Source organism: Gracilinanus agilis, chromosome 2 (genome assembly GCF_016433145.1).
Source record: "Gracilinanus agilis isolate LMUSP501 chromosome 2, AgileGrace, whole genome shotgun sequence".
NCBI lineage: Eukaryota > Metazoa > Chordata > Mammalia > Didelphimorphia > Didelphidae > Gracilinanus > Gracilinanus agilis.
In genome coordinates, this window is record NC_058131.1 from 422,205,206 (window position 1) to 422,231,105 (window position 25,900).

The 25,900-nt window shown below is 35.6% G+C and overlaps 1 protein-coding gene across 1 annotated transcript in view; it reads left to right on the forward strand.

The window, feature by feature from the left end:
• The window catches only part of TDRD9 (tudor domain containing 9), a 208,212-nt gene that overhangs the window by 51,473 nt on the left and 130,839 nt on the right, over positions 1-25,900 (forward strand). The window contains exon 3 of the mRNA XM_044659911.1: positions 2,327-2,368. Coding sequence (XP_044515846.1) covers positions 2,327-2,368 — 42 coding nt within the window. The remainder of the gene's footprint in view (positions 1-2,326; positions 2,369-25,900) is intronic.

Below are 25,900 nucleotides of genomic sequence, written 5' to 3' on the forward strand. Positions count from 1 at the left end.
TGAGGCAAGTCAGGGCAGGGCATGCAGGAATGTTTGGAGGCCAGTGGTCTGTACTGGTGGGCCCGGGATTCGGCAGAGATCAGGAGAAGTGACGGAGGGGCAGCAGGAAACCCAGCATTCAAACAGTGTGGGTAGGGACCACCAGGCCTTGGGCACTGGGCAAAAGAACTCGCAGCCCAGCAGCAATTAAAACCATTGTCCCTTTTCCCTGAAAAGCAGCCTCGAGGCTGGGGAGAATAGTGAGAAAAGAAAAAACGGAACCCAAAACTCCAAAATAGCAAGAGCAGGTCCATACCTCTGGAGAGGATTTTAAATACTCTCAGGCTATCTAAAAAATTTAGGGCTACTATCCCTTCATGGTTGCCATCAATGTAACGATTAAAAATGATAAAGGCTGAAGTTATGAGGGAAATTATAGTTTAATTAAAGCCATGTTAATAAAATAATTTGGACGACCGCGCCTGACTACTTTTAAAAATGCCGCCCGTCCGTATCTCCACCCATCCTCCTTAGTCTCACCCGCCAGAGAGAGCGTCTCAAGCCCCATTTTATCACTGGAAATGTAGTCTCAAAGTTCCCCACATGTCCACAGGAAGTTTGTAAGATACTTTTAAATGGCACCTCCCTGATTTCCAAACAACACACTTTATAAAAAAAGAGGACTTTTTGAAAGAAAAAAGGATATTATCAGAAACTTCCACAATTACATATTAATACAACTGATAATTTAGAGAAAAGAAGTGAGTGCTTTCAAAAACATAAAATAATCATATTAGCCAAAAAAAACCAAATTATTTAAATAACTCATTAATAGAAAAAAAGAAATTGAGCTAGCTATAACTGAACTTTCCAAAGAAATAAACTCTAGAACTAAATAGATTCACAAGTGAGCTATCAGACATTAAAGAACAATTAATTTTAAAATTATATTAATTATTTTAAGAAAAGAAGGACTTTTTCAGTCTCTATGATACAGATAAGATTTTGATACCTAAATCAGGCAGAGACAAAGCAGAGAAAGAAAACTACTGACCAACATTCCTCCTGAATATTGATGCAAAAATATTAAATAAAAATCTTAGCAAGTAGTCTATAACAATGCATTAGAAAAGATGTATACTATATCCAGGTTGGACTTAACACCAGAAATTCAGTATTGATTCCTCTATAAAGAAGACTATTAATAGAATAAACCTTGTAAATAACATGAATAACTTTAAAAACCCTATAATTACATCAATAGATTATGAAAGGGCTTTTGACAAAATATACTTATTTCTATTAAAGACTAGCAATCTTGTGCTGTATCAAAATCTAAGAGCAAATATTATATGTAGTGGAGAAAAGTTAGAAGTCTTTCCAAGATCAGCAATAAAGCAAGAATGCTTATTATTATGGCTATATTTAACATAGTGCTAGACATGCTAGCTATAGCAATATACAGTGAAATTCAGAGAATTAACATAGTTCGACTAAGTTTATAAGCTAAAAATGGTTGTTGCGGTTGCCATTTATAAAAATTAAAGTTAAACTATGCATCATTAGGCTGTTTAGTAGCTTTATTTAGCTAGGTAGAGCTATTTAAAGTGGGAAATATAAGAAGGAAGTAGAAAATATCACCTAGCTAAAAATACCTTAAGTCCTAATTCTAGTGCTGCTAGGCCACAAATGTGAATCTCACCAGTTTGCAAGAGCGTCAGGCAATTCCAACAACCAAAAACCAACACTTTAACTTCGGCTACCATGTTATTTCATATAATTTAAGTCCAACCACTAAATTTAACCTTTAGAGTAAAACTTAGTAAGAGAAATTAAATGCAGAATAGTTACAGAAGTTAAAAAATATTTGATACTTCCTTCAACATTCACCTGGAACTATATGACTTATGTATAAACACTTTTTAGAGAAATAAAATAAACATTAATTGCTCCTAGGAAGATTGAGACAATAATAATAAAAATTAAAATGCTGCTTAATTTACTTAAGTAGTATGCCAGTCATAACCAAAAGAATATTTATGGTGCTGGGCAAAGTAATAATAAATTCATATGGAGGAATAAGAGTTCAATAATTTCAAGGATAATGTTGAGGGGAAAAAAGTGGGAAGAGGGTCTATCAGTACCAGTTATCAAATCATTATTACAAAGCAGTAAATGTTTAAAGAATTTTAATGTTTTGTTTTGTTTTTTTAAAAAGGTGAGATCAATTGGTGGAGCAGATGATTGGGGTACACAATAATACAGAAGCAAATAAAGTAGCTTAGTGTTTAATAAATCCAAAGACTCTAGTTACTGTAGAAGGACTCCATTTGACAAAAAATGGAAGGAAAACTTGAACAGCAGCATGGTAGAAATTGTGATTATACCAGTATTTCATATTCTCATCTGAGATAAACTCAAAATGGAGATGCGAAATATATAAAAAGTCTCATTCTATAAACAAATCAGAGGAGCAATGAAGGAATTATTTGGATCTATGATAGAGGAAGTCTTTATGCCTAAAGTGATAGAGGGGACAGCTGGATAGCACAGTAGATAAAATGCCAGGCCTGAAACAGGACTTGAGTTCAAATTTAGTCTCAAAGAAACTTTTTAGCTATGTGACCCTGGGCAAGTCACTTAATTCCTGTTGCCTAGTCCTTATTGCCCTTCTGCCTTAGAATCCATATTGATTCTAAGACAGAAAATAAAGTTTTAAAAACAATAAAGTGATAGAATCATGTAATATTAAAAAAGAAAATTTGGATTATGTATAATTAAAAAGTTTTTGAAGATACTAGTAAAAATTACCTTTTTACTTATAGTTTCTGGGGTAAGTCTTACAGTAAACTTTCTCTGATAAAGATCTCATTTCCAAGTCACATAAAAGAACAGATTCAAATTTATAAGATGAGTCATTTCCCAGTAGGTAAGCGTTCAAAGCATATAAACAGGCTATTTTAAAAGTAAAAAATCCAAGCTATCAATAGTATATGAAGGGGTAGCTGGGTGACTCAGTGAATTGAGAGTCAGGCCCAGAGACAGGAAGTTCGAGTTCAAATCTGGCCTCAGACACTTCCTAGCTGTGTGACCCTGAGCAAGTCACTTAACCCGCATTTCATAGCCCTTACCATTCTTCTGCCTTAGAACCAATACCCAGTATTCTAAGATGGAAGGTAAGGGTTTAAAAAAACAACAGTACATGAAAAACATATTCTTATAACTGATAATTAGAGTAATTCACATTAAAGCAAACTGAAGGCTCTATATCAGACTGGTAATGATGACAAAAGAGGAAAATAAAGAGTTTGAGGGGCTATGGGAAAATAACTAAACTAATTCATTGTTGTTGTAGATGTGATATTGGTTGGCCATTCTAGAAAGTAGTATGGAACTATGTCCAGAAATTTATCAAATCATGTTTACTCTTTGATCCAGCTTTATAATCATTAGGCTTATACCCCAAAGAAAGATGAAAAGGATCTATATGTATAAAAACAGTTATAGTAGCTTTTTAAATGACAGCTAAAGATTGAAAACTTTTATTTTAATAAATGGGTAAGCAAACAGTGGTGTGTAAATGTAATGGAGTATCATTGTACCATATGAAATGATGAAATAGACAATGTTGGAGGAAACTAGGAAGATCTTTATGCAAAGTGAAATGTGTAGAACTAAGAGAACGGTTTGTAAAATGAAAAGAACAGGGGGCAGCTGGGTAGTTCAGTGGATTGAGACCCAGGCCTGATTGAGAGCCAGGTCAAGAGATGGGAGGTCCTAGGTTCAAATTTGGCCTTAGATATTTCCCAGCTGTGTGACCCTGGGTAAGTCACTTGACTCCCATTGCCTACCCTTACCACTCTTCTACCTTGGAGCCAATACACAGTATTGACTCCAAGATGGAAGGTAGGGATTTAAAAATAAATGAAAAGAACATTATGGAGAAAATAATTTTGAAACAATTCGAATTCTGATGAATACAGTGAAAATCACAATTTCAGTAGAATGATGATGAAATATGCCAGTCACTTTACCCTGAATTTTATTTTATTTTGGATTCCAGAAAGAAATGTCTTTTATCTTCTCTGGAGATAGTATGGTTGTCATTATAAACGCAAGTGACTGCCATCATGATGCTGGAGCAGCATACAGCACCCAACTTCTTTTAATTCATATAAGCAAGGGCAATTTGGTTTCTGCTTTGTAATCTTTATTGATGAAATATGAAAAAAAGAGTGGAACACTTTATATTGGGAGTGGGTTCCTAAGGTTTGGGGCCTATGTGATGCTATATCTTTATCCATAGGCCCAGAAGTTTATGTGACCTAATTTATAATTAGTGGATGACAAGGGAAAATAGAAAAAAACATTTATATATCAGTTACTACATTTCAGGCATTATACTAAGAACTTTACAGATATCTCAGCTTCTTGTCACAACAGCCCTGGGAGGCAGGTATTCTTATTATCTCCATTTTATAGTTAAGGAAATGAGGCAAAGAGAAGTGACTTTCTCAGGGTTATGGAGCTAGTAAGTGTTCGAAACTGGGCTGAAACTAATGTTTTTCTGATTCTAGCCCTGGAGCCACCTAGTTGATAATTCTTTGTTTTCTTAAGATACTTTTTATTTACTTTTCTGTGTATATGTTCTATCTCTTCAATACAATGGCTGCTCCTTTAGGTGAGAGACTTTCACTTTTGGGTCCTGTCTTCTGTGTACTGTTTAATGTCTCTGTGCCAATGTATAATGGTCTCAGATACAGTAAATATTTAGTAATGTTTGTTAAATTGAAAGTTTTAGGATTGAGAATTGGATTTTAGCATAAAATTATGTGATTGGGGATGCTGTTTCATTTGAAGGGGAGTCAGTTTTCAGTGCTAGTAGATGAAAGTAGCAATGAAATAGAAGAAAGTTTGTTTTTGAGCAGGAATTCCAAAGAGCGTAAAAGGGTCAGGGTGATCTAGAGTGTGCTATTAAGGTAGGTATGCCTGAAAAAGATGGGAATGAAGGAACAGATAGCTAAGAGTGGGCAGTAGGATTTTTCTCTAGAAATCAGAGATTCAGTTTTACTGGTATGGGAAGAAGAAAAGCAGATTATAGTATACTAACCATTAGAGACTAATCTTGGAAATGAGTAGGAGAAGGTTTGTAGGTAATAAGAAGTGTATTGAGTAAAAAATGAAATGACCGAGGAAACAAAAGTTAGATCTTCTGAGCATATCAATTTATTAGCTAATGCTTAGTTATTGCCCATCAATTCAGGACCAGGCCCCTTCCTCAGCTTAAGTGGATCCTGAATACAGGGGGAGACAGACTTTTATACATTGAAACAATTAATCAAATAATATTAATTTTTTAAAAGGAAACAATACAACATCAGGTAATCTGATTTCTAATTGAGGGAGATTTTAAGGATTTTCCAAGTTGGAAAGGTCAGAGTGAACAGATACAATTCCCTGAATTCAGAAAAGATGCCCTACTTCCCACAAGTATCTAAGCAATCAAAGAAACATGAAAACAATAACTGATTAGTATGGAGCCAGTTTTCAGATAAGACTCAACACAACCTAGGTCCTTGTTTAAGGATCTTAAAAAACAGCAGTTATAGGTGGTCCAGTTTCCCAGCCACATAGGACTAGGCTCAAACAGTGCAATAAAATTTTTTCTCAATTTCCACAATTGAATAAAGTCTTCTTTTAAGACAGAATTTGGACTAGACTCATAATTGAATAGAAACTAAACTAGCTTTAGAATTGAATCACAAGGTGATGTCAGTGTGAGTCATTAGATTCCCATTTTTAGCTCTTTATTGTCCTAATCTCAGTTCCACCAGTTTCCTCAAAAAGAGCAAGTTTTTATAATGAATTATTAAAACTGAATAGTAGATAACTAAGAGAAGCATGGCTTCAACAAGGACAAGTCATGCAACACTAACCTTATTACTTTTTAAAAAATTGTCTATCAATTAACAAACATCAATTAAGTACTTACTGTGTGCCAGACTTCTTGCCTTGAAGGAGCATTCTAATGGTGGAGATAATATGCAAAAAATCCATGAAAAGTAGCCTCAGAGGGAAGCAACTATCTGTGGGCAAAATCAGTAAAGTTTTCTTGCATAAGGTGGTAGGATTTGAGCAGAATCTTGAAGGAAGTGAAGAGACAGAACAGTCCAGGAACAGGAGATAGCCAATGTAAAGGCCCCACAGCAAGAGCTTTGAATGCTGTATTTGAGGAACAACAAGTAAGTCAATGTAGTTAGGCTGAAGACTGGAAATAGGAAGGGGCCAAATTGTAAAGAACTTTAAATGTCAAGCAGAAGATTTTATATTTTATCCATCAGGTAATAGTGAACCATTAGAATTTATTGAATAAAGGAGTGACAGCCAGGCCTGCAGTTTAGGAAAGTGATTTTGGTAGCTGAGTAGAGTATGGATTGCAATGAACAGAGATCTGAGGCAGGGACCTTGATAAGGCCATTATTAACATTGTTGATGAGAAATGTGAAGGTGGCCTCAATTAGATTGGTGGCTATGTGAAACAAGAGATGGGGGTGTTATATGAGAGATTGTGAAGTAGAAATAAGAGTTGCTAAAAGATACCCCCAGATCAAATATCAAATTCTCTTTTTGCATTTAAAGCCCTTTGTAACCTGTTCTCTTCCTGCCATTCCATTTTTCTTACACCTTACTTCCTTCTATATATTCTGTGATTCAGTAACATTGGTCTTCTCATTGCTTCTAAAACAGTACATACACTCCATTTCTTGATGGGATATTTTATTGGCTGCCTACTCTTTCCTCATTTCTCCCTCATGGTTTCAAGTCCAGCTAATTTTCACCTTCTTTAAGAAGTCATTATTGGTCCTCTTTAATCTTATTATCTTCTCTCTGAGTTTACTTCAAACATATCCTCTATATTTTGTTTATATAGTCTAATGGAGAGACAGCACGACAACTGTGAGGGCTTTTAGAGAACAAGGAGTCCTTTTTTGCTGTTTATTGTATCCCTACTGCTTAGCACAATATCTAAAAAATATAATAGGTTCTTAATAAATGCTTCTTGACTTGGCTTGAATCAGAGTGAGGAGTTGGAGATGACACCAAGGATGTCAGCCTGGATAACTGCAGAAATTGTTGTTTCCTCTCTAGAAACTGTGAAGATTAAAATTAACATTCAATAACTAAGTATTATATTTTAAAAGTTTTGTTAATAGTAACTAAAGTAAAAAGCTACCTAAACCACCCAGTCTGCTTGCAAAAGGGGGGGGGGGGAGAGTGAGAGAGAGATAGAGAGAGAGAGAAGGAGAGAGGAGCTACAGAACTTATAAAACAAAAATATGACCACACAAATGTGGAGGTGCAGGAGATATTAAAGGGAATTTTGGGAAATTCTAAGGGACTTCTAGGGGATGAAGTCCAAAGGTTCAAAATCTTCATTTATACATACCCCCCTGTGATCCTTTGGGAGACCAATTTCCCCAATGGATCATAAAAACATAATCAATTTAAAAATTTCAATAATTTATGTATAAAAGGAAAAGAGAACAAAATCAATGATTGCTACTTGACAAAAAGCCAATTGGGGGGAGTTCCCTTTGACATAAAAATATACTGTCAAAACAAATGCTTTCAGCCCCCCATAGTTCAATTCACGTCCCAAAGTCCAATAGGGATCTTCTGGTGCAGTGTGTGGTCTCTGCAGGCATGTTGCTGGTACCTTCTCTAAACAGGTTCAGCTTCTGGATTCTGGGAAGGCAGCAAGTTTCTTATCCTAAAATTACTCAAATTCAAATCAAAGTTCACAACAATAACATAGTCCCCTCCTGAGGAGAACAATAACAAACACAGGGATCACTCAGGGATGCATGGTTGAGTTATGAGGTATATGAATCAATTGCAAAAGAAAATAAAAAACATCAAAAAATCCAAATAAAAGAGAAAAAATAACTTCTAGATAAAAAATAAAATGTCAAGCTCTTATGTCTAAAAAATTCTAAGTAAAGGAAAAATAAACTTATATCCTTGAATCAGGGCTGAATTGAAGTGATTTATGTAATTATGCACTTAACCAATAGTAAACAGGACTACAGAAAGTTTGCCACACTATGAAAGACAGAAAAGGGACTAGATTATAGGAGCCAGGATGGCAGTTAAAGTGAATTGCTTGTTAGGGCTCAAAGGAAGTCCTTCTTCTGACATATGTCAAAATAGCCACAACCTCAACCCCCAAACAAGTTCAGATCTCTTGTCTTGGCTCAAAAATTTCATCAATCCCGCTGGGATTGGTTGGTTTCTTTGACCTTGTGTTTGATAGGCACAATGCAGGTTAACTTTGTGCTTCTTTGGCACTGTGCAGTGGCTCTTTTTGAATTCTCTTCTTCTAGAATCAGAATCATTAAGCAAAGTCCCATAATTTTTTAAACAATCAATGGCATTATTTCTGTAGTTTAAAGCTTTTTGGGTATGCATTAATATTAGAACAAATATATTTTAAACTTATATTACTGCAAAATAAAAAAGATTAATATTGATTATATGTACTTCAAAGTACTCACATATTATATTGAAAATACAAGAAAAAACTAATTATAAAAATATTTTAAAAATCAAAAATATATAGCTTAGAATCAGTGACAACACTGTGTCAGCCAAGGAGAGGTAGAATACAAATTGAGATATGAATACAAATGGATCTCACCCCAAAATGAGATCCATTTCCTTTTTAAACTTGGCCATGAACCACTGTGTGAGTGCAAATGATTTTCACAAAATAACAGATTTATAAAACTAATATAGTAGATAATGTACATGCAAAGAAAGTACCAAAATACCCCAAATTCACAATATCCCAGTTAATAACAATAGCAAACAAACCCATTATAATATAGGACTCACATGAGTTTCTATATAGCCACTTGCTGTGTGATATTTAAAAAAACTTATGAACTGATGGATATTTGTCACAAATTCAACAGATGTAGCAAATCTTTCAACCTTGGCAAAGATATTTTTATGTGCATTTATTTGTATCCTGCAGCTTTGCTAAAGTTGTTGATTATTTCTACAAGTTTTTAGTTGATTCTCTAGGATTTTTTAAGTAGACCATCATATCATCTGCAAAGAGTGATAGCTTAGTCGCCTCATTGCCTATTTTAATACCCTCAATTTCTATTCCTTCTCAAATTGCTACTGCTAGTGTTTCTAGTACAATGTTGAATAATAAAGGAGATAATGGGCATCCTTGTTTCACTCCTGATCTTATTAGAAAGGGTTCTAATTTACCCCCATCGCATATGATGCTTGTTGATGGTTTTAGGTATATACTGTTTATTATTTTTGGAAAGGTCCTTCTATTCCTATACTTTCCAGTGTTTTCATTAGGAATGGGTGCTGTATTTTGTCAAAGGCTTTTTCAGCATCTATCGAGATAATCATGAGATTTTTGTTTGTTAGATTGTTGATATGGTCAATAATGTGGATGGTTTTCCTAATGTTGAATCATCCTTGCATTCCTGGTATAAATCCCACCTGATCATGGTGGATGATCCTCTTGATCACTTGCTGGAGTCTCTTTGCTAGTATTCTATTTAAGATTTTTACATCTATGTTCATTGGGGAGATTGGTCTATAGTTTTCTTTCTCTGTTTTTGATCTCCCTGGCTTTGGAATCAGTACCATATTTATGTCATGAAAGGAATTTGGTAGGACTCCTTCTTTTCTTATTATATCAAATAATTTGTGTAGTACTGGGATTAGTTGTTCTTTGAATGTCTGATAGAATTCACTTGTGAATCTATCAGGCCCTGGTGATTTTTTCTTAGGGAGTTCTTTGATGGCTTGTTCAATTTCTTTTTCTGATATGGGATTATTTAGGTATTCTATTTCTTCTGCTGTTAATCTAAGCAATTTATATTTTTGTAAATATTCATCCATATCTCTTAGATTGCTATATTTATTGCCATATAATTGGGCAAAATAGTTTTTAATTATTGCCTTAATTTCCCCTTCATTAGAGGTGAGGTCTCCCTTTTCATCTTTGATAGTGTCAATTTGGTTTTCTTCTTTCCTTTTTTTTATTAGATTGACCAGTACTTTGTCTATTTTATCTGTTTTTTCAAAATACCAGCTTCTAGTCTTATTTATTAATTCAATAGTTCTTTTACTTTCAATTGTATTAATTTCTCCCTTGATTTTTAGTATTTCTAATTTAGTTTTCATCTGGGGATGTTTAATTTGCTCGCTTTCTAATTTTTTGAGTTGAATGCCCAATTCATCAATTAATTAAACTCAAGGATATAAATTTCCCCCTGAGTACTGCCTTGGCCGCATCCACAGAGTTTGGTAGGATGTCTCATCATTGTTATTCTCTTCAATGAAATTGTTGATTGTTTCTATGATTTCTTCTTTGACTAGCTGGTTTTGGAGAATCATATTATTTAATTTCGAATTAGTTTTTGATTTGCCTGTCCAGGTGCCCTTACTAATTATTATTTTTATTGCATTATGTTCTGAGAAGGTTACATTTATTATTTCTGCTCTTTTGCATTTGTTTGCAATGTTTCTTTGCCCTATTACATGGTCAATCTTTGTGAATGTACCATGTGCAGCTGAAAAGAAGGGTATTCCTTTTTGTCCCTATTTATTTTTCTCCACATATCAATTAAATCTAATTTTTCTAGGGCTTCATTCACCTCTCTTACCTCTTTCTTATTTATTTTTTGGTTTGATTTATCTAGATCTGAAAGAGGAATATTTAGATCTCCCACTAGTATGGTTTTACTATCTATTTCCTTCTTGAGCTCTGCCAGTTTTTCCTTTACACATTTGGATGCTGTGCCATTTGGTGCATACATATTGAGCAATGTTATTTCCTCATTGTCTATACTGCCTTTTATCAGGATGTAATTACTTTCCCTGTGTTTTTTAATCATATCTATTTTTACTTTGACTTTGTCAGTAATCATAATTGCCACTCCTGCCTTTTTTTTCTCATTTGAAGCCCAAAAGATTTTGCTGAAGCCCTTTATTGTAAACTTGTGTATGTCCACCCGCCTCATATGTGTTTCTTGTAGGCAACATATGGTAGGATTTTGGTTTCTAATCCACTCTGCTTTTTGCTTCTGTTTAATGGGTGAGTTCATCCCATTCACATTCAGAGTTATAATTATCAGTTGTGTATTCGCTGACATTTTTGTATCCTCCCCTAGTCCTACCCCATCTTCTTACACTATTTCCTTTTAAACCAGTGGTTTGCTTTGAGCTGGTATCCCTTATCCCCTCCCTTTATTAACTTCCCTTTCTACCCCCCTCCCTTATTATTCCCCTCTTTTTATCTTTAAAGGCCTAATGAATTCCCTCCTCCTTCTTCTCCCCTCCCTTTTTTGACCTCCCCACTACCCTGCTCCCTTTTTTGACCTCCCCCCCGCTCCCTTACTGACTTTCTCAGTAGGGTTAGATAGAGTTTTATATCCCAATGGATAATATAGCTACTCTTCCCTCTCCAGGTTGATTACACTGAGAGTAAGGTTTAAATATTACCTCTTAATGCTCTCTTCCTCTCCTTCTTATAATAGTATTCGTCCCTTCCCCTTCCCATGACCTCTTTGTGTGTAATAGAATATCCTATTTTTCTTATTCCTTCAAGATTCTCCTGGTGTCCTCCACTATTCACCCCCCTCTTTCCCTCCCACCCATATCACCTTAGACCTTTTAGTATTCCAACCTCTCCCTATGAATAATTCTTCTAATTATTATAATAGTGAATGCTATAATGGTGAACAGAGTTCACTACAGAGAATTATACATAACATTTCTCCACATAGGAGTTCCAATAATTAGATCTTATTGAAGCCCTTAAAGAGGCAAATTTAAAAAATATGAGTTTTCTTACTTTCCCTTCTGTTTCTTATTTACCTTTTCATGTTTCTCTTGATTTTTGTGGTTGGATATCGAACTTTCCATTTAGTCCTGGTCTTTTCTGTGCAAATGTTTGGAAATCTTCAATTTTGTTGAATGCCCAAACTTTCCCCTGGAAGAATATAGTCAGTTTGGATGGGTACATGATCCTTGGTTGTAAACCCAGTTCTCTTGCCTTTCTGAATGTCATATTCCAAGCCTTGTGGTCTTTTAGTGTGGAGGTTGCCAGATCCTGTATGATCCTGATTGGTACTCCTTGATATCTGAATTGTCTTTTTCTGGCTTCTTGTAAGATTTTTTCTTTTACTTGGAAGCTCTTGAATTTGGCTATTATATTCCTGGGTATTGTCTTTTCTGGGTCTAGTGTAGAGGGTGATCTATGGATCCTTTCAATGTCTATATTGCCCTCTTGTTGTAGAACTTCGGGGCAATTTTGCCGAATAATTTCTTTTAGTATGGAGTCCAAGTTTCTATTAATTTCTGCTTTTTCAGGAATACCAATGATTCTTAAATTGTCTCTTCTAGACCGGTTTTCTTGATCTGTCACTTTCTCATTGAGGTATTTCATGTTTCCTTCTATTTTATCAGTCTTTTGACTTTGTTTTATTTGCTCTTGCTTTCTTGATAGATCATTGGCTTCTTCTTGCCCAATTCTTGTCTTTAGAGACTGGTTTTCTGCTATAAGCTTTTGATTTTCCTTTTCAGTTTGGTCTGACCTGTTTTCCAGTTGTTTGATTTTGGTCTCCAATTTGCTTATTAATTCTTTTGATTTGGGGGCGTCTTTTTCTAATTGCCCAATTCTAGCCTTTAGAGACTGGTTTTTGGCTACAATCTTTTGGTTTTCCTTTTCATTCTGGTCTTTGATTTACTTGCCTCACTTTCCAATTGCAAAATTCTGCCTTTTAAACTGTTATTTTCTTGCTAGATCTCTTCCATCTTTCTCATGATCTCAGATTTGAACTCTTCAAGATATTGCGACCCATTTTCATTGTTTTGGGAAGGTTTGGATTGTTCTCCTCTGCTGTTTGCTCTGTTGTTTGGAATTTTTCTGTGTAAAAGTTGTCAAGTGTTAAAGGTTTTTTCTTCTTCATCTTTCTCTCCTGGTTTTCCTGATGATTCAGTCTTGCCATTGTAAGCTGAGTTCCCTCTCAGCTTTATGCTTGTGCCTAGGATCTGTCTGGGCTCTTTAGACTCCTGAGATCTCAAGTCTAGTTGTTCTGGGACAAGCCTCTTGGTGGTTCCCTTGCTTGTTCTTCTGCCTGAAGCTCCTTTAACAGTCTCAGGGAGCTGCTTCCACAGTCAAGCACCTCTCTGTACTGGGTCCCCACTCAAGGTCTGCTCCTGCACTCAGAATCAGCCCCTTCGTCCGTGCCTTAGTCCGGGCCTTAGCCCGCACCTGTGTCAGCCCCTTCGCCTGTGCCTGGGCTCAGGGTCTGTGTTCAGAGTCAGTGAGTTCTTTAGCCTCTTGGGGGGGTCTTAAGTCTTGCTGCTCTCAAGAACAAGCCCTAGTGAGCTGCCAGTGACTTAATGGGTGCCCCAAACTTGCTCTTGTGAGCTGGTTTTGGCGTTGTAGGTGGTGTGGGGTGGGGGAGGGGGTTGCTTCTCGTGTTTTCGTGAGAGCTGTTTGACCCCTTTATTGCATGGAAATGCCCCGATTCCACGTACCTTTGATGCTCCGCCCTATTGTGGGGTCCCTTCTTTCCTCTGGATTTGTTTTAATGTCTTCTTGAGGAGTCCTATATGCATGGGTTAGGAGAGGTCAGGCAGCTGCTTTTTACTCTGCTGTCATCTTAACCTGGAACCTACTAGGCACTTTTTAAAGTCTGGCAAAGATATTTTTAACAAAGTCTATTACTGCATTATTTCAAAATTTGGCAGAAGAGCCTAGGGGAAAAAACACAAATCTCTGTGCTGCTGATGAAAACCTTTTTGGGGTCTAGAACATCACTAAGAAATCTAGATTGTTCTGGTGGAAGTAAATTAAACGAAAGAGTAAAAAAATCATGCATGCAAAATCTCCTTTATTGATTTCCTGCTGTATATATAAAAGCTTTTGGTAGGAACTTCTATTTTGTTCTCTACCTTTAATTCAACATTTATTTTATATATATTCAGAAGGCACCAGACATCCAAAGTCATATCTTAAAATTAATTGAAATTATTAAGTCATTAAATTCTCCATGGTTATATACAGGTTGTAACTAGTTGTGATGGAGTCCATCCATCATCATATATGTAATAGTTAACAAAGGAAAAAAGGAAGAAAAAAACTATATAATCAGCATGTGACCTTGATGAATCAGGTGGACGTAAGGGCTTTTTACAACTGAAAAAAAATTTTTTTTAAGATATTCATAGGCTTTTACAATGATATAATCTTTATTATAGTCATAGGGCAAAGATACAAAATAAAGAATAATGTAACAGAAAGATACTGATTAGATTAATATATGAAGTTAAAAAGAAAATTAAATCCTAAAACAAACAATCAGTAATTATAAGAAGTGTGACATTGAATAGGCAGTGCAGTCAAAATATCCTTTACTCCAATCCCAATAGACTTACTATCTTGAGGGGAGAAACTGAAAATGGTTAGTAAGTAATAAACTTCCAGATATTGGTTAAGGTTCCTTCCTGTCCCCCATATAAATTAACCATTTAGGTTTCTTTTGTCACAGCTCTGAAATTTTTCATATACCCACTGGGCAGAATCTCCACTCTGCATGTTGAGAGACTTTCAAAACTTTGTCAAAATATTTCAGTTTGCTCTCTATTTTAAGTAGTCTAGCAGGTTGCATATTCTTCAGGAGAAGTAAGCAGAATGGGAAATAGCCCATGAAAATACAAGCTGCCAGTAAAAAAATCAAGTAGAGCCCATATGCATTAGTTAGTTCTGTAAACTGTAGGCTTTCAAACATGTTTTGCAATCACATTTTTCGTGAAAAAGAAGCTGAATGGGGTTTGTTTACAAAGTAAACAGAAGAAGGGCCAAAGTACTAGGGAGGATAATAGGTTATTTGCATATGAAGGACTGGCTTTTTTTTTGGTCAGGAGAAAAGGCCAAAAGGCAGAATCAAAATCCTGAAAATTTCTACTTCAAATCCACTGATTTGGTCTCTCTGCTCTCAAAAGAAATAGCAGAGGAGTCCCCTTCTTGTTGGGGGAGGAAAATTCTGAGGTGCAAGTTTCTCTCAGCCAGGGGCCCAGGATCAGCTTTTTTAAAAAAATTTCTGCTTGAAAACTAGAAGGGATTGGGGCTGAATAACATGTTTTTTTTTCTATTCCTTGCTGTGTTCCCCCTGCTGAAAATTACTAGGGCAGACTGGATAACCCACATGGGGTGGGAAAGGGTTTGGGGTGGAAAGATTTCTTAAACTTCACCCTCCCTTGTATAGACTCAAGTCAGAGGTGGCAGCGGAGCAGCTCTTAGACTTCCCAGTACACATCAGTGGTAGGGCAGCCAGAGAAAACTGCAAAAAAAAAATAATAATAATAATGCAAAAAGAAAAAAATATCTTAAGTAAACCTCGTCAACTGGAAAAAGAGACCAAAAAAATCCAATAAAGAAAAGAGTTTTTTAAAAACAAAACTGACCTACTGGAAAGAAAAGGAAAAAAATTGGAGAAAAGAGTTCCTTGAAAAACAGAATAGGCTAGATGGAAAAGGAAGATCAAAAGGTCAAGGAAGAAAAGAATTCTTTAAAAATTAAAATTGGACAAATAAAAGCTAATGATTTCAAGTGACACCAAGAAACAATAGAACAAAATCAAAAGAATGAAAAAATGGGGGGGGGGGACATGAAATCTCATTTAAAAATCTGACTTGGAGGGGGCAGCTGGGTAGCTCAGTGGAGTGAGAGTCAGACCTAGAGACAGGAGGTCCTAGATTCAAACCCGGCCTCAGCCACTTCCCAGCTGGGTGACCCTGGACAAGTCACTTGACCCCTATTGCCCACCCTTACCAATCTTCCACCTATGAGACAATACACCGAAGTACAAGGGTTTAAAAAAAATCTGACTTGGAAAATAGATCCAGGAGAGACAATCTAAGCATTACTGGACTACATGAAAGTCATGAACATAAAATTTCTTGTAATATGATACCTAGGTTTTGTCAAAGAAAACTCCCTTTATATTCTTGAACAAGAAGGTAAAAAAGAAATTGAAAGAATCCACAAACCACTTGCTGCAATAAATCCCCAAATGACAACTCCCAGGAATATTATAGCCAGTTTCAAGATTTTCAAGGCCAAGGAGAAAATAATGCAAGCAACCAAAAAAATTCAAATATTCATGGAACCCTGGTCAGGATTACAAAGGATCTGGCAGCTTCTACATGGAAGGATAGGCTGGCTTGGAATATGATAGTCTTTTTTTGTTTGTTTTTAAATATTTATTAATATTTATTTTTTAGAAAAGTTAACATGGTTACATAATTCATGCTCTTACTTTCCCCTTCACCCCTGAACTCCCCCCCCCATGGCTGATGCATATTTCCACTGGTTTTAACATGTGTCATTGATCAAGACCTATTTCCAAATTGTTGATAGTTGCATTGGTGTGGTAGTTTCGAGTCTACATCCCCAGACATGTCCGCCTCAACCCATGTGTTCAAGCAGTTGTTTTTCTTCTGTTTCCACTCCTGTAGTTCTTCCTCTGAATGTGGGTAGTGTTCTTTCCCATAAGATCCTCAGAATTGTCCTGGGTCATTGCTTTGCTGCTAGTACAGAAGTCCATTACATTCTATTTTACCATAGTGTATCAATCTGTGTACAGTGTTCTTCTGGCTCTGCTCCTTTTGCTTTGCATCAATTCCTGGAGGTCTTTCCAGTTCACATGGAATTCCTCCAGTTTATTATTCCTTTGAGCACAATAGTATTCCATCACCAGCATATAATACAGTTTGTTCAGCCATTCCCCAATTGAAGGGCATCCCCTCATTTTCCAGTTTTTTGCCACCACAAAAAGCAAGGCTATAAATATTTTCGTACGAGTCTGTTTATCTATGATCTCTTTGGGGTACAAACCCTACAATGGTATGGCTGTGGATCAAAGGGCAGTCATTCTTTTATATTCCTTTGAGCATAGTTTGGAATATGATATTCTGAAAGGCAAGGAACTGAGAATCACCTACCCATCAAAACTGACTATATTCTTTCAGGGGAAAGTATATTCATTTAATAAAATAAAAGATTTCTAAGTATTCCTGAAGAAAAGGCGAGAATTAAACTGAAAATCTGATGTCCAAAAACAGAATTCAAGAGAAGCATAAAAAGCTAAATAAAAGAAAAAATTAAAGATTGAATTGTTTATATTTATATGTGTAAAGATTTTTGTAACTTAAATTTTTTCCCTTATTTTCAGAGTAGTTAGAAGAAGTATATGTAGAAAGGCTATGATAGTAAGCTGTTTACAAGGATATGCTAAAAAAGTCAAGGGGTGAAAAAAAGGGTAGTATGGAGAGAAATAGGAAGAGAGAGGTAAAATTGAATAAATTATGTCACATAAAGAGGTTCAGGGGGGAAAAACTATTACATTGGGGAGGGGAAGATTAGAGTGGTGATAGGCAGGCAGTACTTAAATCTTTACTCTTGTTGGAATTTGCCCAGAGAGGGAAGAGCAGCCAGATTCATTGGGGTGTAGAATCCTATCTTACCCTATAGAGAAGTGGAAGGGTTGTATAAGAAAGGGGTAGTGGGAGGGGAAATTTGGGGGGACAGAGATTGAAATATCAAAGAAGAAGAAGGGTGGTGTCTTGGTGAGAAGGGGGTAATATAAGGGAGGAGAAGTGGGGAGAGTGATTAAAAGCAAAATGCTGATGTGGAAGGAAAGAGTAAAAGGAGAAAGGGCAGGATTAAAAAAGAAAAGCAAGATGGAGGGGAATACACAGACAGTAATCATAATAGTGATTGTACATGGGATGAAATCACTCATAAAATGGAAGCGGATAGCAGAGTGGATTAAAAACCAGAATACTACAAAATGTTGTTTACAAGAAACATATTTGAGGCAGGCAGACACACATAGAATAAAGGTAAGGGGATATAACAAAATCTATTGGGCTCCAACTAAGATTAAAAAAAAAAAGCAGGAGTAGCAATCATCTCAGACAAAGCTAAAGCAAAAATAGATCTTATTAAAAGAGGTAAGAAAGGTAATTACATCTTGATAAAAGGCAGTATATAACAATGAAGTACTATCAGTACTTAATACATGGGCAAGCGAATGGCATAGCCTCCAGATTTTTAAAGGAGAAAGTAGAGGAACTTAAGAAGGAAATAGCCCAGTGATGGAAAACCTTTTCGAGATGGAGTGCTGGATATATCTGGGGAGGGAAGAAGAGCTCCCATTGGGCTGCTAGGCAGAGGTGTGGGTGATGTGAAAAAATGTCATCAGGCAAGTAGAGAGAGAAGGGAACAGTTCTACCTAAGTCCCCTCTGCCTTTCTTTGGCACCCACACCATCAATGAAATAGACAGTAAAACTATACTAACGGGGGACCTCAACCTTTCCCTATCAGAACTAAATGAATCTAACCAAAAAAACAAATAAGAAAGTAATAAAAGAAGTGAATTAAATTTTAGAAAAATTAGGTTTACTAAATATCTGGGGGAAATTGAATAGGGATAAAAAGGAATAAACCTTTTTTTTTCAGCAGCAAGATAGTATACAATAAACCCAAAGATCCCAGCTTTTGGGACAAGAACCCACTGTTTTACAAAAACTGTTAGGAAAACTGGAAAACAGTACAGGAGAGGTTAGGTCTAGTTCAACATCTCACACCCTTTACCAAGATAAATTCAGAATGGGTAAACAACTTAAATATAAAGCTGGAAACTATAAATAAATTAGGTGAATAATATAGAATAGTTTACTTGTCAGATCCATGGGAAAAAAATAATTTAAGACCAATCTAGAAATAGAGAATATCAGAAAATTTAAAATGACAAATTTTGATTACATTAAATTTAAAAGGTTTTGTACAAACAAAACCAATGCTTCCAAAATTAGAAGGGAAGCAGCAAATTGAGAAAAATAACTTCATAACAAAAACCTCTGACAAAGGTCTAATTTCTCAAATATATAAGGAACTATATCAAAAAAAATCAAGCTATTGGGCAGCTGGGTAGCTCAGTGGAGTGAGAGTCAGGCCTAGAGACAGGAGGTCCTAGGTTCAAACCTGGCCTCAGCCACTTCCCAGCTGTGTGACCCTGGGCAAGTCACTTGACCCCCATTGCCCACCCTTACCACTCTTCCACCTATGAGACAATACACCGAAGTACAAGGGTTAAAAAAAAAATCAAGCTATTACCCAGTTTATAAAAGGCAAGAGACATGAATAGGCAGTTTTCAGATAAAGAAATCAAAAGTATAAATAAGCACATGAAAAAGTGTTCTAAATCTCTTACAATTGGAGAAAAACAAATCAAAATAACTCTGAGGTACCACAATCACACCTAGCAGACTGGCTAATATGACAGCAAAGGAAAGTAAATGTTGGAAGGGATGTGGCAAAATTGGGACACTAATATACTGCTAGTGGAGTTATGAATTGATCCACTCATTCCGGAAAGCAATTTGGAACTATGCCTAAAGGGCTTCAAATGATGGCCTGCCCTTTAACCCAGCCATATCATTGCTGGTTTTGTACTCCAAAGAGATAATAAGGAAAAAATATTTGTACAAAAATATTCATAGCTGTGCTTTTTGTGGTGGCAAAAAATTGGAAAATGAGGGGATGCCCTTCGATTGGGGAATGGATGAACAAATTGTGGTATCTGATGGTAATGGAATATTATTGTACTGAAAGGAATAATGAACTGGAGGAATTTTATGTAAACTGGAATGACCTCCAGGAAGTGATACAGAGCAAAAAAAATGAGCAGAACCAGGAGAATGTTGTACACAGGGACTGATACACTAGCAGCAATGCAATAATCCAGGGCAATTCTGAGGGACTTATGAGAAAGAATGCTATCCACATTCAGAGGAAGAACTGTGGGAGTAGAAACACAGAAGAAAAAAAAACATTTTCTTGATCACATGGTTTGATGGGGATATGATTAGGAATATGGACTCTAAATGATTATTCTATTGCAAATATTAATAATATGAAAATAGGTCTTGATCAATGTTACATATAAAACCCAGTGGAATTGCTCGACTATGGGATGGGGAGGGAGGAGGAGAGGGAAAGAATACGAATCATGTAACCATGGAAGAATATTCTAAATTTAATTAAATAAATAAATTTACAAAAAAAAGAAAATAGAGTGACTCTGTGTGTACCGTTCAAGTTATTTTCTGTAGGAGAACCCCCTTACTTTGTCTTGTGTTTCTTTTCGTGACGACTGTGGTTTTGAGGCATTATTTTAAGTGGTTTGGGAGGATTTTTGGAGATGTTTTAGCTTTTGCTGCTACTAAGCTGCCGTCTTGGTTCTTAATAATTAACAGTTATGTAGTACTTACTATATACTGGGTACTGTGCTAAGCATTTTACAACAGTTATTTTATTTGATCCTCACATCAACCCTGGGAAGTAGATGCCATTATTATTACCATTTGATAAATGAGGAAACTGAAAGAAGCAGAAGTTATGAGACTTAACCCACTTTTACACAGCTAATGTCTTGAATGTAGATTTGAATTCGAGTCTTCCTTGACTTCCAAGACTTCCAGACGATCAGTGCTTTTTCTACTATGCCACTTCACTGATCATAAATGTAAAGTTTTATTATTTTGAAATTGATTTTCTTGAACCCAGGTATTTAATGGGGTAGAGGAGCTAGTGTTAGCAGTTTGTCAGAAAGAATGCTTGAAGTTGTGTTAGTAGTGTGATGTGGCTGCCAAAAAAAAAGCTGAATTGATTTTGCCTGTAAAGCCCCTCTTTTTGTCTCCAGAGTAAGAGATAGCTTCAGTGTTAATGTACTGTTAAATTTAGGGCAATTGTTGATTTTTGTGCCTTTTAAATTTTTTCCAATTATGTGGTCTTTTCATTTATACACTAGCTCATAATACAGTAAAAACAACTTATCTAGAGATAAAATAAATACATTACAAAAGTACCTACAGCAAATAAAATTTAAAGAGAGCAGGAAATGAGAGCATGCAGTTTCATTAGACCAGGATAAATCTGTCATATAGTATAAGTCATAATCAGGGAAACAATTTTTTTCCAGGCAGGTCATTCTCTAAACAGGTTAATGATCCAGGTAAGTGCTCATGATAATATTCAGTGTAGGGTATCAGCACCTTTCATTTGAAATTGACTGACCAGCATAGACTCAAAAGTACTCTGGCTTTCCCTGTCCTTTTTCCTCACACTCATTTAGTTCTTCCTTCAAATTGGGAAAATCTACACTTCCTTTGCATTGTGGGACTACAATTACATTAAGAATATCAGAGCTGGGGGCAGCTGGGTAGCTCAGTGGAGTGAGAGTCAGGCCTAGAGACAGGAGGTCCTAGGTTCAAACCCGGCCTCAGCCACTTCCCAGCTGTGTGACCCTGGGCAAGTCACTTGACCCCCATTGCCCACCCTTACCAATCTTCCACCTATGAGACAATACACCAAAGTACAAGGGTTTAAAAAAAAAAAGAATATCAGAGCTTTCAAATATATGAGTGGATATCTCACTTTAATATTTCTTAGGTAACATATAGGTTATATATTCATTTCTGGGAGTCATAGTTTAGGAAGGATAACTGCTAAACCCAGAGAGCATAAAAAGAGGACAGTGAGTTTGGTGAAGTACTCCAAGTCTGTGCCTTAAAGAGGATCATTTGTTGGAACTGGGGCTGTTTAGAAGATAACAAAGATGTTGGGAAAATCTTGGGCCTTTTCACCGAAGAATGAATCATAATCTAGAATAAATGATTCAGAAAGAATGTTAAAATTCTCTCAAATAGTTAATGAATTTCTGTGGAAAGGAGTAGACTTGACCTGTTGGACTCCAAAGAACAGAAACAGGAGCAGTGATGAGAATTTCAGAGGTATTTTTAGGCTTAATGTCAAGAAAAACTTTCTTGCAAGTAGTACTATCTTAAAGTAGAATGGGATTGCCTCATGATGTGTGCCTATTCTTTTGAAGCTATAAGTTGAGTCTAGGTGATTACTTGTTAGTATGTTTGGGTTAGACTAGGTAGCTGCTGATATCCCTTCTAATTCTGAAATTCTCTCGTTCTTTGGTTCTATTTATATTAAGATCACTGTGAACTAAATTGAAAAAAATGGCCATAGAAGCAGCTTAGAATTGTTAAAAATAGTTTTTAGTTTCCAAAAAGCAGTATATTTGTGTGTGTGTGTGTGTTTGTATATCTAGATTATGTGTATGTTTGTATATCTGGTTAGATGAAAAATTGCTATGGCTTATTTGTGTTTTCCATTCTAGATAACAGGCCTTCTTCATTTGTTTTTTCCTCTTTAGATAGTTATGTCAATTGTTATAGGATCTGAGAGGTTCTACAGAGAGTGCAGTGTTACCCAAAAAAATGCATCGGAAGGGATCCCAGTTTATAAGGAATCCCTATTCAACTTGTATTTTATTCTGGCTCTCTTCCATGCTACTGGCAATTACCTCTCCTGAAAGTAACCATAAGCGAGTGGTCAAAGTTCTATGTATTTATTTTATAAGGAATCATATATACTTTTGTATGTGTAAGGGATAGCCTTGGATAGCCTTTTGGGTGATGATAAAATTGGGTCACTTCTAGCACAGAGATTCTTTGGGTACATCTGATCTATTCTGTTCTCTTTAGTGGCATTTGAACCTTCTCCATCTCGTGATGTTAGAGTTTACATTTGTTGTCTCTACTGCATTTGATGGTGAGAATAATTTGCTAAAAGGGTCTCAGCAATATTTTCAGTATTAGTTCTGTGTATGTGTGTCATTTTTCACCTCTCTACCTCTTGTTCTTCTCTTGTTTAATCTTCCCTTCTTCCCTTCTGTTTACTTCTCCATTTTTCTGCATCTCTCCTGGTTCTCTCCAAATCTTCTGTGGCTCTTCCACCCCTCAAAACAGTATCCCATTCAGTGATTTAGTCCATAATGTCTTGCCTATAGGGAGGATGATGGTCCAGTGTGCTCAGTAGTCTTCCATTCTAATCCCTGCAACCTATACCCCCTAGTCCTCTAACTCTTTCTGGTTCTATATTTTGACCTTGTTTCTAAGAACTATAGTTGTCCAAACTTAATTTTCTCATTGTTTCTATTGTCACATAAAGCTTGGTTCCAAACAATATAAAGAAAATTCTTCTCCATATCCTGACAGGTATGAATACATATATATATATATAGTACATGTCCAGGGTGGGAATTTGTTTTCTTTCTTACACATACTCGTTAAAAGGATTTTGTCTCTTTTTTCTTTTTTTTTTTTAAATGTAGGTCAATTGAGAGAGAGACCAATATTTGTTAATTTAAAAAAATAAAGTACTTTAAACATCTAATTGATATATTATAATGGTACTTTTTTTTGCCTGATTTCAAGAGAATTCCCAGCTAAAAATAATTCAGAGCAATAAGTTGTTTTTAGCCTTTAAAAATCTAGTTATTCCCTGTAAAGAATTAAAATTCTCAGTACATAATCATGGCAATATATACCTTGAAACTATTCAGAAATGATTAGTTAGTAAAGAAATGCTGAACATGTTCTTAGTGACTTCTCCAAAAGTTTCTTGTATTTGGTTTTATCCCTAGAAAATTTTTTTCTTATATAAAAATCCAAATAAAAGGAAAGAATGAGGACATCTTTGAAGTGTATTATGACATTTGGTGATTAATAAATTTTAAAAGTACATTTACTATATAAATCCTCTTAGCTTTAAACATTTTTAATCTAGTCATAAATTTGATGATAATACAGCTTAGATGGAATATTGCAGCATAGTATTTTAGCTTCTAAGTGGAAATAGGAGAACACAGAATACACATTTGGTATAACTTATATTTTAATCTTTTTGATATATTACTTTAGAAAAACTGTGAATTTCCTAAAAACTTGAACTATATGCCATGTTTTGTGCCATTATTGATGTTTCATAGATGTTTTTTAATTTGCAATTGAATGACTTTTTTTTTCGCATTAAGGGAAAAAATTCCTTTCCTTTCTCTGAACATTTAGTTTGTCATAAATGTGTAGTAAATAAGAATAGGGAAAGATTATTTTCCCTTTCTATAAGACTTAAGTGTATATAACACTCTTAATAACTTAGTAAACTATAATACCCATCCCATTCTAAGAAAAATCTTATAGGCATTTATTTAAAACATTTGCTTTTAGTTGAATCATTAATATAATAAAAATGCTTTAATTTTCAGTAGGGCATGATGTACTGAATGACTGTTCAAATAATTTCAATCTCCTAGAATTGTATGATTTAGCTTCGGAAGAGATGTTGGATCATCTTAGAATTCCATGGCCTCAGTTAAAAGGAAACTAAGAAATCATATAAGCCGTCTAGTACATAAATAGTATTTCCTTTAATCACAGACAAATTGACATTTCATTACATCGAAACTAAATGTCTCCTTTCTGTTCCCTGGAGCAAAATAGAACACTACCTGACCACCCATTTTGTTTTGTTTTCCCCAAGTGTTGTGATTTCCAGTCCTCTTGCTATTATGTTGCCCTCTTTGATGTGTTTTCCAATTAGCCTTGGAAAAATTTGCACATATGATTGAACATAGTATTTTTTTAGTATTCAGGTTGAATATAATTTGAATCCAACCTTTGATTTTGTAGATTGTTCAAGTAAGTCATCAAAGATAGTCAGAAAATTGGGATTTTGTTTCAGGTTTTCTGATCCAAAGCTAATGTTCTTTTAACATATTACTTCATACTGACATGATCTGAAAAGACTTCATGGAGAAGTAAGCTAATGCCTTTTTACGCATGTTATATGCTAAAATTGATTTTAGACTTTAATATCATAGACGTATGCTCACTGAGAAAGAATACTATCCACATCCAGAGAAAGAACTGTGGGAGTAGAAATGCAGAAGAAAAACATGATTAATCACATGGTTTGATGGGGATATAATTGGGGTTTTGGTGTTTAAAGATCACTCTATTGCAGATATGAATTATACAGAAACAAGTTTTTTTAAAAAAAAATTTTTTTTAAACCCTTAATTTCTATGTATTGGCTCCTTTGGTGGAAGAGTGGTAAGGGTGGGCAATGGGGGTCAAGTGACCTGCCCAGGGTCACACAGCTGGGAAGTGGCTGAGGCCGGGTTTGAACCTAGGACCTCCTGTCTCTAGGCCTGACTCTCACTCCACTGAGCTACCCAGCTGCCCCCGGAAATAAGTTTTGAACAGTGAAACATGTATAACTCAGTGGAATTGCTTGTCAGCCCTGGGAGCGGGGAGGAAAGAGGGATTGAGAAAAATCATGAATCATGTAAACATGGAAAAATATTCTAAATAAATAAATTAATTTTAAAAAGTAGTATATTCACTGGTTAAATGGAACAAAATTAGGTACAGAAATCCTTTAATCTTTACATGTTATCTTTGAAACTTGAAACATAAAAATTTTAGTTTTAATTATAAACCTCATGTGATTTCCTGCATTCTATTAAAGCCTATGAACTCTGGAAAATTATATGAAGCAAATCACCTCAAGTCACCTATTTTGATATTATCTATAAGAAAATAGGAAGCTCAAAGTAAATTAGTAAAAACTTTTTCATCACTTAAAGAATCTTTTAAAATAACCAATATTGATTGAGGAGGATTCTGGTTAAGATGGTGGCAGAGTAAGGAGCAGCTGCTTGATTTCTCCTAACCGAAACATACAGGACTCCTCAAGGGGACATAAAAACAAATCCAAACGAGTGAAGAGACCCCACAACAGGGCGCAGCATTGAAGGTACATGGAATCAGGGCATTTCCACTCTATAAAGGGGTGAAACAGCTCTCACTAAAATGCGAGAGGAAGAAGCCCTTCCCCCACCCCCCACACCATATACAGCGCCAAGGCCAGCTCACAAGAGTTAAAGCAGGTTT